The sequence below is a fragment of the Aythya marila genome (assembly GCF_965140915.1).
Source record: "Aythya marila genome assembly, chromosome: 21".
NCBI lineage: Eukaryota > Metazoa > Chordata > Aves > Anseriformes > Anatidae > Aythya > Aythya marila.
In genome coordinates, this window is record NC_139062.1 from 2261589 (window position 1) to 2278957 (window position 17369).

At 41.9% G+C, this 17369-nt stretch overlaps 2 protein-coding genes across 4 annotated transcripts; both read left to right on the forward strand.

The window, feature by feature from the left end:
• The first annotated feature begins 206 nt into the window (after positions 1-206).
• PER3 (period circadian regulator 3) lies at positions 207-15455 on the forward strand. 3 transcript variants are annotated; one of them, XM_082777021.1, is made up of 19 exons: positions 207-563; positions 1738-1889; positions 2462-2577; positions 2853-3054; positions 3670-3718; positions 4459-4601; positions 4982-5060; positions 5790-5896; positions 6134-6290; positions 6702-6807; positions 7231-7356; positions 7985-8111; positions 9153-9297; positions 10215-10342; positions 10880-11059; positions 11721-11972; positions 12463-13202; positions 14286-14404; positions 15365-15455. In XM_082777021.1, the coding sequence occupies exons 1-19, from the start codon at positions 301-303 to the stop codon at positions 15369-15371; spliced, it is 3198 nt and encodes a 1065-aa protein (XP_082633147.1). In that variant the 5' UTR covers positions 207-300; the 3' UTR covers positions 15372-15455. The 3 variants fall into 3 exon arrangements, with proteins under 3 accessions (XP_082633147.1, XP_082633145.1, XP_082633146.1); XM_082777019.1 differs by lacking the exon at positions 15365-15455 and having other exon boundaries at positions 14286-14547; XM_082777020.1 differs by lacking the exon at positions 15365-15455 and having other exon boundaries at positions 11724-11972; positions 14286-14547.
• On the forward strand, positions 15431-16245 carry MRPS16 (mitochondrial ribosomal protein S16). The gene is made up of 3 exons (XM_082777028.1): positions 15431-15559; positions 15637-15897; positions 15974-16245. Exons 1-3 carry the CDS (start codon positions 15547-15549, stop codon positions 16108-16110), a joined length of 411 nt encoding a protein of 136 aa, XP_082633154.1. The 5' UTR covers positions 15431-15546; the 3' UTR covers positions 16111-16245.
• Positions 16246-17369: the final 1124 nt, after the last annotated feature.

The following is a 17369-nucleotide window of genomic DNA, read 5'->3' on the forward strand; positions in this document are numbered from 1 at the left end:
GGCCGCGGTGTGTGGGAGCGGCGGGGCCGCGTGCGGCGCGCCTTACGTAAGCGCGCGAATCGCGGTGGCGGGCGCGGGAAAGGCGGAGCGGAGGCGGCCCCGGGGCGCGCTCCCAGGCGCCGGCTGGCCTCGGGGGGTGGGGGGGGTGCTGCGGCGGGGGGAGAGGGGCTTCGTGCCCGGTGTTTTCGGGGTGAGGGGTTCGCGGGACCTTCTGCCCTGTAGGGAAAAGGGTGTGAGGTTGCTGGCGAGCTGGGCTGTGCCGTTCGATGTCCCGGTGCCGGAGCGCTTCGCTGCTCCGGGATGGACGGGAGCGAGCCCCGGGGCAGCCGCTCGCCGGGCGCTGGGAGCGGGCAGGAGGCGGCGAGCAACGCGGCTGGCTCGGGGAAGCCGAGGGGAGAGCACCGGGAAGCTGCGGGGTGCCGCTGCGGTGCACGCGTGGGAGCCAGCTCCGGTAGCAAGCGGTGCGACGGACCCAAATCCCGGAGAAGGGATTGCTGCTGCTGCTGCGAGTCAAGCGGCAGCTCGGCCCGGAGTTTGAGGAGGCAGAGCAAAGTTAACAACAGGTAACTCTTGGCAGCGCGTGCTGACCGTCCTGCTGCTTGAATTGACGTCCTTAAGCAGAGAGCTAACGTCAGGACCGAGGGTTTGATGTATTTGTGGTTCAGAGCTCTTCCCAGGGCTGAATTATTTCAGTCCTCCAAGGAAGCTCGCGTGCATTGCAAACCGTGATGTTTGTAATAGACTCAGGTGTGGGTTAGATTGCTGTTGATTCCTCCTAAGCTGTTTGTCAGATACACAGATTGGCAGATCTGGATATATCCACAAACCTTTTGTGGCTTCTAAAGATTGCATTTAGCAGTAGTAAAGCAGAATTAAGTAATCCTTTTTGAGAATGCTCAGAAGTTCAATGAGGTGCTTCTGTTGTGGTTTTTTTTGTTTGTTTTGTTTTGCTTTTTTTTTTTTAAACAATTTGAGAGTCATAATTCATGCAATGTTGAATTTACGTGTAAAATTACTACGTAATAGTTAAGCTTCTTTAGTGATTTACGTAGTGACAATATGTTTCTAATAAAATGCCAAAAGGACAATAGTTAGTTAAAATAACTGTTTGTATCTCACCTGTAAGTTTAGAATCCCTCTACATTTTGAGGGTATTGACTGCTTCTGTTTCAGCCAGTGAAATAAGTAAAAGTAAGAAGTGGGAGATTTTGCTTGTTAATAACCTTGCAGCTGTGGGATCCTACTGCTCTGTTGTAATGAAAGCTCATAAATCATGTGAAGAGTGAAATTTTTGCATCAGGTGTATTTTGAGGACCTCATGGTCCTGTGAATTGTTTTTAATCAGATGCAGACTTCAAAACTAGAAAGACTTACTTACATAAAGAGTAAGCATTTATTAACGATTTTAATACCAGCAAGATTTAGACAAATCTGTAGTAAATATCAGCTTATTTCTAATTGATAAACATCTTAGCTAGAAGTTTGGTTGCAATGCCTTTGCCATTTGTAATGTGCTGGAATTGAAAAGGAGGAAGGTTAGAGGAGAAATGGTTAGGTAGCAAAGAAGTCAGCAAGATACAACAGCAAATACAGTGAATGGACATTAGGTCTTCTCCTGACATTTTGTGAATTTGAAGCTAAGCCCATATAGTGGTAATTTAGTGAATAATTTTGTGAGAGGGGAAAAAAAGCTTTTATACCAGAAATCCCCAGCACAGTCTAACCTTGGTTTTACAGTGATCAGCTGGATTGGAGCCAGTCTCACGAAGACCTCATGACGATGATCCAGGAAATGAAAAAGTGTTTGCCTGAAGATAAAAGGAGTTCCAGCAAGCCCAGTACAATCAGTGCTCTCAATTATGCTTTGCAGTGTGTCCAACAGGTCCAAGGTAAGTGTGGAAAAAAATGGAAGTGCGGAAGCCATAAAGCAGCTTGTTTTGAATAGATACATCTGGCAACAGATAACATTGAAAAAAAGGAAAGTATTTTACTTATCCTGCAAAGAATTAACTTTTTGAACCATTGATTTTTTAATCATGATGTTATCTTTTGTATTTAAGTGTCCACTTACTGTTTCTCTTTTATTCAGGGTGCAGCTGCAAATAGGTGTGTACTAATAACTTGCCATGTGTGTTGAAAAAACAGTGTTCTTGTCCCACCTCAAAACCTTACTGGATAGTCTGTTTTCCAACAAAACTAAGTAGCTAAATTTATTCTTTTGCCATCACATTCTGTCTCTTCTGCTTTTTTGTGCTTCTTTTCTATAACATAAATAGGTCACTCCAACAGTATAATCACTATGCCTTTTTCCTTTGTCATTAAACAGACCTTCCTCATCTCAGCTTGGGCTTTACCTAAAAAGATGACAAAAATACGAGTGCTGTAAGAAATACTTTCAAATTGTCCCCTTACTGACATCCTTGTGTTTGTTTTGCTTTTCCTATTATTTTTTTTCAATTAGCAAACAAAGAGTTTTTCCAGGCCTTGAACGATCGAAGAGTGTTTCAGACGGATATGACGACATACAGCATAGAAGAGTTGGTGACAGTTGCATCAGAACACACTCCAAAAAACAGTGTAAGGAATTCAGTAACACTCAAGAGTTCATCATTTCCTATTTCACTTTCCATTTTGTCTCCATGTACGTTTTTCAAACAGAATGTGTAAAAACGAAAAGCACTTTAAGTTTTATTCAAACAGATACTTTGTGTTAGTAATGGTAGGTCAGTGCTATTGCTTATCAAAGCTGACTTAGCATACCCAACAGAAGCAAGTGAAAAAGTACCTATATTTTCTTTTTTCTTGTTTCCTAGACACAACCATGATCTCGTTTAACAACGTTTGTTTTCCAGGATACCTTTGTGGCTGTGTTTTCCTTGCTTTCTGGGCGCATAGTGCATATTTCCAAGCAGGCAGCATCTATTCTAAACTGTAAGAAGAAAGTGTTGGACTCTTCCCGGTTTGTGGAGCTGCTTGCCCCCCAGGATTTGAGTGTGTTCTACACACATACTGATCAGTCCCACCTCCCGCTTTGGAATGTGGAAAATCAAACGGGTATGAGTTGATGCTTTATCTGTCTTTCTGTCTTCACAGAATTTGGATAGAATAGTTGTTTGCTTTAAATGCTTGTGCTACCAATACATATAGGCAAGTCCAGAGTTGCCACTACAGAAGAATGTGAGACATCAGAGGGTCCCTTCGTGCTAACATGCTAGGGATTCCTGAACTTTGCAAGCCAGTCATATTCCTGTCCATCAGAGCAGTGGCACCCCTGTGGAGCTGTTGCTATTTTCTTGCTGTGAATTACTGCTGAATTTCCCTCTCCCCGTACCTCTTGGTTGTATATGGTTTTTAGTACATGGTTCCCAAATTTTAGTCTTTGCTTTCCATGGTAATGAACCAGAAAAAGCTTTTTAGATCATGTATATTTCCTCTGAATTTAGCTCCAGGTCAGCAGTTTCTCCAAGCAAGTGGGCTGGACAAGAGAGAAAAATATATAAAGTAGTAACAGACAGTTGAACAGCTAAATCAATAGCTATTATAGAGCAGGTTGTGAGACTTTAGTCTTGCTCCTAAAGCCCGGAGAATGCAGAGTTCAAAATAGTTCTGGTAGGTATGACCTTTTTTAGGATATGAACTGATACCTTCAATGTATGTTCTTCTTCTTAGACTCTCTGTTTGAATATGCCCAGGTGAAATCCTTTTTCTGCAGGATCAGGTAAGTACACTGTTACAGTTTTATGTTTATGAAGGCTGGGCCGAGGGAACAATATTGGACACAGGCAGCAATTTTCTTGTTATGACTGACCGTTGTGAGCTTGTGGAACTCCGTACAAAAATGACTTACTGTGTTTAATATCAATACCCAACAGGATGTTTTGAATATCTTTTTCATAGTGATGGTTGGGAGAAGATGTAATACTTATTCTGTCTCCCAGTAGATCACTGATACATTCACATGTTTCAAAAACCTGAGCTCTAAAATCATTCTTCAAGTCTCTTGAGTTCAGCAGGGCAGATTTCAATTTTACTTTGGGGAACTGTAGGATGCATAAACATTTTGCAATACTTTTTTTTTTTTTCATGTTTTCATGTGACGTTTCCTTCTTTTATGTAACAGAACCTTTCAACTATGTGGGCTTCCTGAGTAAAAATGATTGGTTCTCAGGTGGGCTGAGAATTGGAAGGTGGCCTTTAACTATTAGGGTGATGGCATTCAGGAACAGTCTTTCAGTGCGTGTACTGGAGGCAGTGTACATACTGGATTTGAGGGGAGCAACTGTACTGCTGAATTGCTGGCCTGTGATTGCATGGGATTGTGCCTAGGACCTCAGGAGATTCTTCCTGATGATATGGTCCTGTGTGCTCTGCATAATATCCTTGTGCAGGGTTTTCAGCATTGGCGTAAAGCATTTGAGCCTTGATATCAATGTGTAAATCCCTTTTACTTTTTCTCAGGGGTGGTAAAGATCAAGAACAAGAAAAGCATTGTTACCCATTCCGAATCACCCCGTACTTGGTCCACGTGTGTACTTCTGTCCACATAGATGCAGAATCCTGCTGCTTAGCTTTGGCTGAGAAAATTCATTCTGGATATGAAGGCAAGTCAGGAGAGTCCTGTGGAAAACAAGCCAATAGGAAAATACAGTATATGAAAGTCAGCTTCATTTGTTTTAGAATTTGTTCTTTTGTAGTGCGGCCATTTCAACTTTGAGCATATAAGTGTGTGCACGTATGCATGTGTATCCAAAACATATGCGCCTTTGATAGGTCCTGAAACATTTGACCTCTTCTCACTACATTTATATTTTGGAGAAGTCTATATCACCTAAAAGTTTGTTGCATCTCTTTGAGTTACTGATCAGAAAGCCGTGAACAGTTAAAAAGTTCAGGAGCCTATAACGCCCTGTCATGAGCAAAAGTTAGATTTTCTGTCTTAATGCATATTTTCTGTTTCAGTAAATACTTCTTTTTCAATTAGCTCCTCGAATTCCTATGGAGAAAAGAATCTTCACCACCACTCACACTCCAGGATGTGTTTTTCTTGAGATAGATGATAGGTGAGATTTGAATCTTAAGAATGGTGAGGTACGTATGGAGAGGTAGAAAAAGTCCTCTCGGAATGCAGCTGGAAACCCAGGTAAATTATTCGAACTGTGAAGTTGGCAGTAGTTAATGAAACAAATTAGTTTTGTGTTAATTTTCAGTAATTATTTGTGTTAGTTTTCTCATTGAAAAACATCTAAAACTCCAAGAACATAATCTCCTTTAACTAAAAATGTAAAATAGAACAGAACTGCAGTCAGTTTTCAGGGACCTGTGGTAATGCAAGTAGTGGAAAACCCACATCATGCAAAACTGTGAAGAATTACAATGCAAAGATGCAGTTTCACTGAGCTGGCTTAAATGGATTTGGCCAGACAAAAGTTGCGTCCTGCAAACACCTGAGTGTTCTTACAACCCACTTCACAGCATCCCTGTCAGATTTCTTGCTAGCATTTTGCCTGTGGCCTCTTTCTTCATGATCGCCCCCCCCCCTTTTTTTTTCCCTCCATATATGGAAGCACAAAACTGCTTGTGACTTAAATCTCCAGGAACAAAAATATTTGTCATTGGTATTTACGTGTTTACGTTGCACTGGAAGATTATCAGATGGTTTGGAAAATGTTCTGTAGCTTTAGTTCAAGCTGTTGCGGATCATGCACGGGGACTTTACTCACAAGCAGCGGTTTAGGGATGTAAATACTCAAGACTAAATTGTAATCAATGATAACATGTTTCGGTTTCAGAGCAGTGCCTTTGTTGGGTTACTTACCTCAAGATTTAATTGGAACATCCATGCTGATGTATTTGCATCCAGAAGATCGTCCTTTGATGATCGCTGTTCACCGTAAAAGTAAGTCCAGTTTGCTTAAAAGGTATTTTTGTTCTTTTTGACGTTCTTTCATTCACGTGTTTTTTATTGTGTGACTGGTTTCTAGTCTGGACAAAAATAAAGAAATCAAAGCAACCAATTTGATGTTAAAGCAAATTCAAAACTAGACTTCCAGACTTCTCCAGTCCTGCATGTTTGTGCTTTCATTGCTGTGTCACAATGTAAACTAAACCTTGTTTCTTGGTTGTTTTTGCTCAGTCTTGAAGTTTGCTGGCCAGTCCCCTTTCGAACACTTACCCATTAGATTTTGTACTCAAAATGGGGATTATGTCATACTGGATACCAGCTGGTCCAGTTTTGTGAATCCATGGAGCAGAAAAGTGGTGTTCATCATTGGCCGACACAAAGTCCGAACGTAAGTCAGTTGTAGAACTGAACTGAACTAAAGCTGATGTTGCTGATGTTTGGGGATGGCCTTTTGACTTCTCAGTGATCTTTTCTTCAAGGCTTTCTAGAATGTGAATTTGTTTTATGAGTGACGGAGGCAGAGTGGTAGGTGCTTGTCAACCTTAACTCATGTTATTGTGCCAGTGTTCTGTTTTCGCCAAATCCTGGGGCTTTATGTGAAGCACTGCTTTCATATCACAGCCTCACTACCCTGGCTTAGCTGTTGGTGGAGCAGGTGACATCCTTTTGTGTTGGTTCAGGGAAAAAGTCAAAATGAAATACAGATACTTTTTAAAAAACAAGTATTTTCTAAGTCTGCTTACAGCTACCTTTTCTTCATCAAATTAGAATTAATAGTGAAATTTTGTTGGCTCTCTAGAAGCCCTCTGAATGAAGATGTCTTTGCTGCAAGAAATAAAGAAGCAAGCAGTGTTGAGAAAGAGATAAGAGAATTGCAAGGACAGATTTACAAGCTGCTTCTGCAGGTAAAGAACATGAAAATTTCAAAACACTGGTTGGCCTTTTGAATGAGAGAGGCTAAAGAAATTGAGGTTCGTTTAGCAAATTTCTTTGGGGGTGATCTTCTAAAGCATCTGAAAGGAAAGTTGTAATTGGAGACAGGCTTGCGTGCCAGGTTTAAAAATCTAGCTCTGGGTGGCCCACTTGATTAGAAAAACATTTTGACCTGTTTGCCAAGTCTTTGTGTTGAAAGATAAATCTGCATCCTGAAACAGCTTTGAGGATGATAGAGAAATTTTTCCCAAGCAAGTGGTGGAAGCCAAAACAACACTGACTTCTCATTTATTCTTGTTGTTGTTTACTTTGAGTTATGTGTTGCAAATAATGTTGTTCCCTTCTCTTTAATCTCTAAGAGAATGATTCTTTTTTTCCCCTCTCCACTAATACAGCCAGTTCATAGCAGCATTTCCAGTGGTTATGATAGCCTTGGTAGCAGTGGCTCTTATGAACACTATATCAGCATATCGTCTTCGAGCGACTCCAATGGGAACTGTGCAGACGAAACACAAGAACCAGTAAGTATTTAAATGTGTCAGTGCCTGCATGGTAGAAAATGCTTATTGTATACATATGCACTATACATCATGAATTTTACTGAAGTGGAAACATACAGCTATGTTCAAGCTACATGTACTTAAATTGGTCAATTATAGACTGCTGGTTTTTGGAGGACCGCTGGAGAAGGGAGGTGGAAGAACCATGCTACTAGAAAGAGTGTTGATACACAGGGTGGACAGGGGCTCTGTTTGGTTTAGATTTTTTCCTTTTTCTTCACCTAAAAAGGACATTAGAGGTGTATTGTAAACTTCTGTAGAAGAGAGTGGAAGCAATCCTGTCCTAAAACAAGCATTTAAATTACTTAATTTCCTTTTGAGACTTTTGGGTAAATCGTCAACTTAGTGCTCTCTCAAGGCTTGCATCAGTATAAAAACATTCAAATGATGAGGCTGTTTAATCTTTATCACAGCTCGATGTAATTATCGTGGTTAATTTAATTAAAAATTCCAATAGATACCAGACTCAGGCTGACAGTCTGCTCCCTTTCAGTTAGGAGAATACGGGAACCCAAGTCCATCTTAGTGGTCTCCTATGGCCTCTCTTTATTCATTTTATTCTGACTTCACATTTTTTACTTATCTCAAGATAACTTTGCAACAAGTATGTGCAGATGTCAACCGAATAAAGAATCTGGGGCAGCAGCTGTATATTGCATCATGGAGCAAGCCACAGAATGGAAATGAACAGGCTATGAGTTCAGAAATGCTAGGAGGTGAGTTAATGTAATTATGATCTCTAAGTTAACATAAACTCCTGTAGGCCTGGAGCCATGACGTTGGCTGTCTGGTGTTACACTGAAGCACTTAAGTTAGCATCTTAACATGGCTTAGATCCGGGAAGTAGTCATTTCTGTGTGTGTGTGGTTGTATGTTTTGTTTGCTTTTGTTAACTCAGCAGATAGAATGACTGCTCCCTGGGATATGGAAGAATGTACTTGTCTCTCCAAGTTAATAGACTTTTTTATTTTAACGCTTTCTAGTGAAAATGTACACTTGTTTGTTGCAAATATAAGTCTAATGTGGAAGCTTCCCTTAGTTACTGATTGTGGACTCTCAAACAATCCACAGACCAGAGGCTGGAAAACACTCTGCTCCACTTCCCTTTGAAATAACAGTTTGCTCATAGTGTGCTTAATATTGCACTATTGCAGGTTATTTCCAGTTAACGCCTAGCACAAATACATGGAGATGAACGGGTGCTTCAGCAAAGATGATAGGAATCTGTACGAAAACATTTTGGATTGTGATATTTTTTATGAGTTACATTTATATACTATTCTGACCAGTGTATCTAAGTTACAAAAAACTTAGAAATTACTGTTAAATAACAGATCAGATCCTGTGATGTGTAAATTCAGAGAAGAATATTAATTGAAGTTTTGTTTACAATTGACAGCCTTTGAAATATTATTGACTTATAAATCTAATAAGATGTGATGCATGCATCTTTTAGCTCTTTTGTATTTTTTAGTTTTATTCAGTTCCAATCAGTTTCTTAAATACTATTTTCTTTCTATGTGCTTTTCTTTGTGATCACTAGATTATTCTTAGTGGATGTTTAAGGTTTTGGGGGGCTTCCCTTTTTTCTTTCTTCATCCTCCCCTGCTTCAAAATATAAGAATTGAGGTGAAAATGCAGAATTACTTGGTAATGAGAGCTGTGCTGTGATAGACTGTATGTTCCTGTATGTGTGTCATTGGAAGTAGTGGTTAGATACCTTTGAGAGTAGTCTTTGAGAATTTCTTCTTTTCTAGGGAAGAGGCACAGTGCTTCCTGTTTTCTCCAGAGAGTGAGAAGTGACAGCACAGAAGAACCAGGCAATATACTTTATGATGATTCAAAGAGGACTCCACTTGTTCCTTCCTATCAGCAGATTAATTGTGTTGATAGTATCATCAGGTAGTAAATTATGAAGCAATTACAGTGATCCAGGTTTAAGATTAATTCATGGAAGTTAACAATGGGAGCAGTTTGCATTGGTCTAGACTGTTAGGGATTTGACTTAAAATTCCATTTTGGAATGTTTCTGCATTAAATATGTTAATAGTATCCTTATTACATTTCTCATGAAAAATGGAACGTGTCTGAAAAACTCTTACAGTAATTAAAATGTTAATTTTATTCTTCAGTCAACTATTATATATACATATATATGAACTATATTACCAACTATTAGACATTTTAATGATTGAAACATCCTTGATAATATAATGCTTGACTGAAAGTATTTATTTTCTGCGGTTGCATAAAGGAAAACATGAGTGAAAAAATCAAGTCAGTGTGCACGTTTTTTCACTTGCTTTATCAAGAACATGAATTTTTGGTCACTGCAGTAAAGCGCATATGCTCATGGTTACCTCAGTTTTGTGCTTAGCTTTAATGCTTTTCCACGAAAGCAAAGGAGCACCGCAGTTTTGCTTATGAACAAGTGTCATTGCTTCTATTAAATCTGAGAGATGTACATCCTTGACCTTTAGAGGTTGATGTTCATCTTTTGAAAACAAAATGTGAATATATCAATAATTGTGCTTAAGCAGGAATATTCCAAAAAAAAAAATGCATGTTTGAGGAAAAATTTCAATTGTTTCCAACTAACAGATAAGGTAAGTCTCCAAAGAGAAACAGAAAATTAATAAAATAATTATTTAAAATACTCTTTGGAAGGCAAGTGTATGTTCAGAGCTTCCTGCAGTGAATTTCAAATGCTAGTTAACAGTACCTGCACCTGTAGTTTGGATTGTTCAATTGTTTCTCTCAACAAACTGGATAAAAAAAATGGAGTGGGGAGAGTTTCCTGTAATACACTTGTATTTCAGATATCTAGAGAGCTGCAGTATTCCGGTATTGAAAAGGAAATGTAAATCTTCTACAAATACATCATCATCATCTTCAGATGACGACAAGAAAACCCAGCAAACTCAGCAGGAATTCAAGGCATTGGAAGGTAATGCAAGGGATACTGACAATCATCATGGAAATGCAATGATCTATTTTTGATGTGCTGCTCTTGTATGTTTCAAGGTTTCTTTCTGTTTTTTAAATTGTTGTCACACAAATGGCACAATTATTTTGGTTACAGGTAGTAAATAATTTGCTTCATTTGTCCAAATCATACAATTAAGAGTAAGCAACAGTAATGTCTTTGAACTTAGAATGCATCATAAGAAGTACTGTTCGCTGTTGCTAAATAAACCTTCTCTTGCTCTTTATTTTTATTCCATATTTATGTATTAAACATTTAACATATATGGTACATTTATGTATTGAATATATGTTTAACAAAGTGCGTGTTAAATTCGCACTTGTGTATGAATGTTATATTTATTTTTATATAAGACTGTCTTGTTTAACAGTGTGCATAGCAAGTGGTTCCTTCTGAACCAATCATATTTGATGATTTCAGAGCAATTGTAGTGCTTGGACAGAAATTCTGTGTAGAAATGTTGTCATTTACCAGTAGATACTGCTGTCTTTTCATCAGTTAATTCCCAAACTCCAATATCTGCTGATTGGGAAGAGATGCTGAAAAAGCAGACTACTGCAGGCATTGTGGGAGCTCCTCTGGCAGACCTGACCCTGTCCAAGTCTCCAAGTGTGGTATCTGCCACTAGCCAGTGCAGTTACAGCAGCACTATAGTGCACGTCCCACACCCTCAATCAGGTACTACTCGCTCTTGGAAAACATTGACATGACTCTGTAATTTATTTATTTATTTTTTTAATTTAACAATGTCTTCAGACTAAAGTATGCAGTGGGAAATCTTTGTTCAAGTCAAGTATGTTCTCATGAATGTATGATCTCTGAAATACAATGAAGGTACTTTTGGGGACACTGAAGAGAACTTGAGCCTGGAAATGTTTACAATGTTTTTATAAAACCTTTTAATACAATACAGTTTGATATAAACTTCCAAAAAGTTTGCACTGTTTCCTTTCCCCTTTAGCTTCATTGCATACATCTCAAGCACAGCAATATGCTTTTGTTCAGCAACTGTGAATGAAAACAAAAATGACTAGTGGGCCAATATTACTTAATCTTAATTCAGAAAGAAACATAAAAATGAGAACAATTGCAGTTAAACACTAAGAAAGTATGAAGAAAGAAACGCCTCTGTAACTTCAAAGTAATTTAAAGTAATTTGCTCAGTTCGTATTACTATAATTGTATTTGAGTATAAAGGGTCCCATGTTCCATCCCGCACCTCTGCAGTCTCTATTTGCTTGGTAGCTCAGACTTGTTTATTTTCTGTGTAATGCTCTGGGTATCATGGGAGAGCAGAAGGTCAGAGCAAAGAATGATTTATTTTCTTCCTTCTTCAAAGAAGTGACTACAATGGAAGATGCTGCTGTTGGAAATGAACAAATGGAACAGCCTCCTGTGAATGCTCTGAGTCTCATTATGGTGCCTGAGGAGTTAAAGCCTGTTGGGCTAACAAAAGAGACTTTGTCAGCCCACACTCAAAAGGAGGAGCAGAACTACGTGGATAAGTTCCACCAGAGGATCTTGCTCTCTCCATTTAGGACTTACCTTCAACAGGGTAGCAGAAGTAACAATGGACATTCCTGTGGCCAAGGTAGGCAGCACCTTTAAGAAATACAGATGTACTAGACTTACTTCAAAGACCAGCTTAGCAATGGGCTCGTGTTCTCCTTTGTGTGATTTAGTGAGAACCTTACTATGGTTGCAAACAGAATACTTTGTTCGAATTGCCAAGACCTGACAGTGGCATTGCCCATACAGCAGTTCTGCTCCATCTTGAATGTTGTTTTCTTAAACTTTTCACAAAGCACCTAACTACTGCAATAAATACTGCAAATCCCAAGTAGTTTATTGCCTTCTGCTGAAGAACTGTAGAGGATCTGATTGGATTAATATAAGAAAATTGATTATACGAAGGCAAATATTGTTGATATATCAACAAGTCCACCACCGTAGTACATGGAAGAATTATCCAGAAGAAAATCGTCTCTTTGAATAAGCCACACTTTAGTTATCTGGATGTTTCTCCGTACTTTTCTTTTCTTGGGTCTATCAATTCATTGTCTATTTTTCTTCCTCCTTAGGAGATTCCCCTTCACTGGAGAGGAGTACAGCTAGCTGCAAAAAAGGCAAACATGGAAAATTCAAGTGCCAGAAACCTCAGAGACAGTCCTTAGATAGCCACTCTCGTAGTAAAAATAGAAATACATGTAGTCTTCCACGTGAGAAGAGAACAATTCGGAAACAGTCATTTTTTCCCTCAGAAGTATCCTGTCAGAGCTCCTCCAGTATGAATGTATTTCCTCCTGTGGGATTTCCTGTCTATTCAGATTCACGATCTAGTTTTCCAGCCTCTCTTGTAGGAGAGGAGCTTGCCCTTCACTCATTAAAACCTGAGCCAACGTCATTGTCACAGCTATGCTGTGAAGCACCATCGCTCCCAGCACTTTATCCCCCAAACTTAGGCACATTTATGGCTGTGTTTTTTCATAGTTACCCCATGTATTCTCAGCTGCCTCAATATGCCTTTCTTCCTAGCCCTCAGTACGTTTATCCCCCTTCTTCGTATCCATGCACAACACTACCTCTAGCTCCCCCTCCTGCTCCATCAGCAGTAGCCCCAAACTCTACGAATCAGCCCTTTCCAGCCTCTTCTGCCACATCGACTGAGGAACAGCAAGAGGGCCGGCATCACTGGGCCCTACAGCTGAGTAGCTCACGAGGCAGCTCCCCACTTCAGCTGGATTTGCTTCAAGAAGAGCTGCCAAAACCTGTGGAGCCTTCCATCAATACTGATGTTAAAGCACAAGCAGAAGCTGAATGTGTAAGTAACGTGGATCTCTAGTGTTGAAGAGAAACTCGGACTTTCATGGTGTTCAGTCACCAAAACCAGCTATGATCTGTGTTTCATGGTCAACAGATTACCTTTTTTTGGCCACTGTTGTGGTCTGTAGACTGCAGAGCATAAATAGCATAGGAGGAGCTTTTTATATTTGAGCCCCTAGGAATTTGTAACACTACAGTCCAGGCACTTAGAAAATGACACAAATGTGAGATCTGGTATAGACTCCCACAAATTGCTCTTGCTCAGTACTTTGGCAGCATTTTTCTTTCTCCATTAAATTGTTGGCAGGAAGTTGGGGTGGGCATTTATGCATGTGGAACTTGGTTAGGACTATACCATTCACATCTTTTTTTCACCCAGTCTCACAGTCTCTGTGGAGAACCAAAACAAAGGGAAGATACTTTTCTAATAACTCCCTCTGTCTCCCAGGGATGCAGCTAATGAAAGAACAGGGATCCCGTGTGGGTTGGTTTCCATGCATGGGTATAGAAAAGGCCTCTCCAACTTCCGCTGTAAACTCAGAGGCAGGAATCCAAGCTCTGCATGCGAGGAAAAAAACGTTGGCTCCTGAACCCAGATTGGGCTGAAAAGGCTGGATCAGCTGAAACTGCAGGGTAGGCTCCTGGAGTTGGTATACCTGTAGCTGCTGAAGCAGCAAGCTTAATGTAGTAAATACAGAAAGACCCTTTCATTTCCCTTGTAGTGCACTGTTGCTTTGTGTGCGTGGCTGCTTCACGCCATCTAACTGAATGTGAAAGGGACTGACATTATTGTCAGCAGAAGATCTCGAGTTAATATGAAAGTACAGTGTCTTGACAGAAAACCAGTAGGGAAGGATTTACAGCAGACACCAGTAAAATAGAGAGTCCAGACCCATGTTGTTTTCACCCACTAAGTGTTATCCTGAGATCCAGATATCCAGTCATTTTCAGAGCTAGAAATTCTAGCTATTGAGCTGACCTGAGAACTTAGTAAATATGTTACAAATTCAGTGAATGCATGACCTTCCTTTCTCAAGATAAAGGGTGATTTCCATGGATGTGTTCTGTTTTTTGTTTCCAGGACAATGATCCAGACGGTAGTGGTAACAGCGCTAGTAGCCATTGTGCTTCTAGTGAATTTACTGACTGCCAGCTACATGAGGACTCCCAGGTTCAGCAGCATCAGGCAGTGGATCAGCTGTATTTAGTTCTTTAGATTTTCACTCCAATGACATTTCTAGTTATGGCACAGGTAGGGAAGTTCAGGATCTAGACGTTTGCTCCTCTGATTCGAGGTGGCTTGCTAGCATGCTGGTAATTTGTAACAAGATGCTGGGGAAAATGGGAAATCCCAGTAAGAGGAGCTGTAGTCTGTATTTTTCACCAGCTGTAAGTATTTGAAGCCAAATGCATTTCACCTTAGTCAGAAATGGGAATCTAGAAGCTATTCCTTTAATGCGTAAGTCACACTTCTTAATTTTGCTTGTTAATGCTTTCAGCATTAGATACTAACTTGCATCTTATTTGGGTAGAGGTAACTGCATAGAGTGGGGGCCTCTTGATAAATGCAACCTTCTGAGCCTAACCCCATGGGGTTACTTGTTAATTTAAGCAGCAGGGCTTGTAACCAGCAACTTTGCACGAAACCAGCAAAAAAAAAAAAATGGTCAGAACCGTGTGGCGGGGAGGCATTACCTGCCTTGAGCACCGTCCCACTGCTGGCTCGCTAAAGTACGTTTTTGGCATGCTCTGGGAGCCAACATGGACGACCGGCCAAAGACTACAGCTCCCGGCATGCTGCGGGGCACAAATCTTTGCCTCGGCTACGGCGCATGCGCCAATCCGGTCCTGCTGCGGTACCTATTTTCCTACGACAGGAGCAGAGCGACGTGCCGCTACTGCGCATGCGCCGCTTCCGCTTGCCTGCAGTACTGCCTTGTTCCCAGCAGGCGGCAGCAGAGAGCGGGCCGCTTCTGCGGCTCCTGCCCGCCTGCAGTGCCGCTCTTTGGCCAGCAGGGGGCGCGCGTAACAGCCACATTACAGGCGCACCAGGGGCGGAGATACCAATTAAAGCGTTTTTGCAGAAAACCAAACTAGACCCAAAATGGGAAGGGCTGTACGTGTCGTGGTTGGCTGGCACAGCGTTAATATTCTTTGCAGAGGCTGAAGCAGCGCTGTTGTGGATTTTTAACGAAAACAGCGCTGAAAACACCCCGCTGCTTTCAGTCGCCTCAGCGCTCGCCTCCCCCTCCTGCCCGTGAAGGAAGCGGAAACCCCCGGCGGGCGGCCTGGGGCGGAGCCGCCCCGTGCACCGCGATCACGGACAGGGCCCGGCCGGCGCCATGGTGCAGCTCGGTGAGTGCCCGCCGGCTGCTGCCCGCTGGGTGCCTCCCGTCCCGTAACACCACCCCCCCCCCGTGCTCTCTCCGCAGGCAGCCGGCTCCTGAAGGGCTACCGGGGCGGCCACGTCGTGATCCGTTTGGCCCTCGGCGGCTGCACCAACCGCCCCTTCTACCGCATCGTGGCGGCGCACAGCCGGAGAGCCCGGGACGGCAAATACCTGGAGCAGCTGGGCTGCCTCGACCCCCTGCCCAACGCCCGAGGCGAGAAGGTGGCGGGGCTCAACCTGGAGAGGCTGAGGCACTGGTTGGGCTGCGGAGCGCAGCTCTCCCGGCCGGCCGAGAAGCTCCTGGGTATGCAACGGGGAGGGGAGCGGGGCTGGGAGCCCCGGGGGAGGCTCGGCGAGGCTCAGCTCCGCTTTTCTTGCAGGGCTGGCGGGGTTCCTGCCGCTGCACCCCATGACGGTGACGGGCGCCGAGAGGTTGCGGAGGCGGCAGAGGGCACAGGAGGCCGCCGTGTCAAACCCCGTGGTGGGTGGCTCGCAGGAGCACGGAGAGACGGCCTGAGGGGTGCCCCAGACCCCCGGGGTGCTGCCGAGGGGGTCCCGGGGGTGTGGGGGTCGGGACCGGGGTGCGGTGCATGCCCTCCCCCCCATGCACTCACCTTGGCGCGTCTGACTGCATTAAAGTGTCATCCATGCATGTGCTGTGCTCTCCGGACTCATGGCTGTTACTGTCAACATTACAAAAAGCCATTTCTAGTTGCTGCACCTCAACTATAAAGTAAGCAATGCTGCCTTTTTTCTCTTTTTCTCTCTTTTTTTTTTTTTTTTTTCCTTCTTCATGGATTTGGTGCAACTTCGAAGGAACTCTGCAGAATGGTGACATACTTTTTTTTCCTGGACCCCACCAGTACCACTAAAAACCCCAAATTAACATACATTGATGCTGAATTTTCAGTATAATAGAAAATGTAATATATACTCCATTATGCAATGCGTTTGGGCATAGCGATAGTTCTATATTTATGTGTGTTTCATATTCTTATTTACAGAGGGAAGGAGTGACAAACATTACCATCAAACAGAACCATAGAATATCCCAAGCTGGGATGGACTCACAAAGATTGAGTCCAACTCCTGGCTCCTCGCAGGACTGCCCAAAAAAAAAAAAAAAAAAAAAAAATCAAGCTGTGTTTATGAGTTCATGGTCTAAATGCTTCTTGAACTCCAGCAGGCATGGTGACAGTGCCCGACCACACTCTCAGTAGAGAATCTTTTCTTAGTAGGCATTGGTAAAATACACTGATATATACATAGACATATACTTTGAGAAATACATTGTTTTAATCAACTCTGATTTTTTTTTTAAGATTGTTTGCAACACACAATGATCTGCAACTCCAGCTACCTAGAAAAGGAAAGTGCTCGTGATCCATTCAGTGCAACAATGCTGTCTACAAAACTTAAAAGGAGAAAGCATTTTGAGAACTAATTATCACATTGTGGAAACAAAACAATCATTTTTGAGTTTAAAAGTTTGGTAAGATAAGGAGGAGAAAATAAGGTTACACAGCAGACCAAGAAAAGAAAAATTCCACAAAGCCAACTAGTCAGATTGTTAGAAATCACTCAGAAGTGCCAGATGTACTGCTCATACACCAGTTCCAGTTTTATCCCAAACATTCTTGGAGACAGATGCCCCATTATAAAGGAAACATGTCACAGATATTCCTGCAGATGTGACACCAGGTCAGGAAATGTAAGCCCAAATAAGGAAAATAAAGATGAACAGTCATCAACCCGATATTCATTTCTCTCTGAATG

Excerpts from the sequence above, each read along its gene's own strand:
- PER3 (XM_082777019.1), top strand. The coding sequence starts at position 301 with ATGGACGGGAGCGAGCCCCGGGGCAGCCGCTCGCCGGGCGCTGGGAGC. Across the intron at positions 9,298-10,214 it reads TGTGTTGATAGTATCATCAG|ATATCTAGAGAGCTGCAGTA; the intron begins GTAGTAAATTAT and ends CTTGTATTTCAG. Across the intron at positions 13,203-14,285 it reads CACAAGCAGAAGCTGAATGT|GACAATGATCCAGACGGTAG; the intron begins GTAAGTAACGTG and ends TTTTGTTTCCAG.
- MRPS16 (XM_082777028.1), top strand. Across the intron at positions 15,898-15,973 it reads GCCGGCCGAGAAGCTCCTGG|GGCTGGCGGGGTTCCTGCCG; the intron begins GTATGCAACGGG and ends CTTTTCTTGCAG.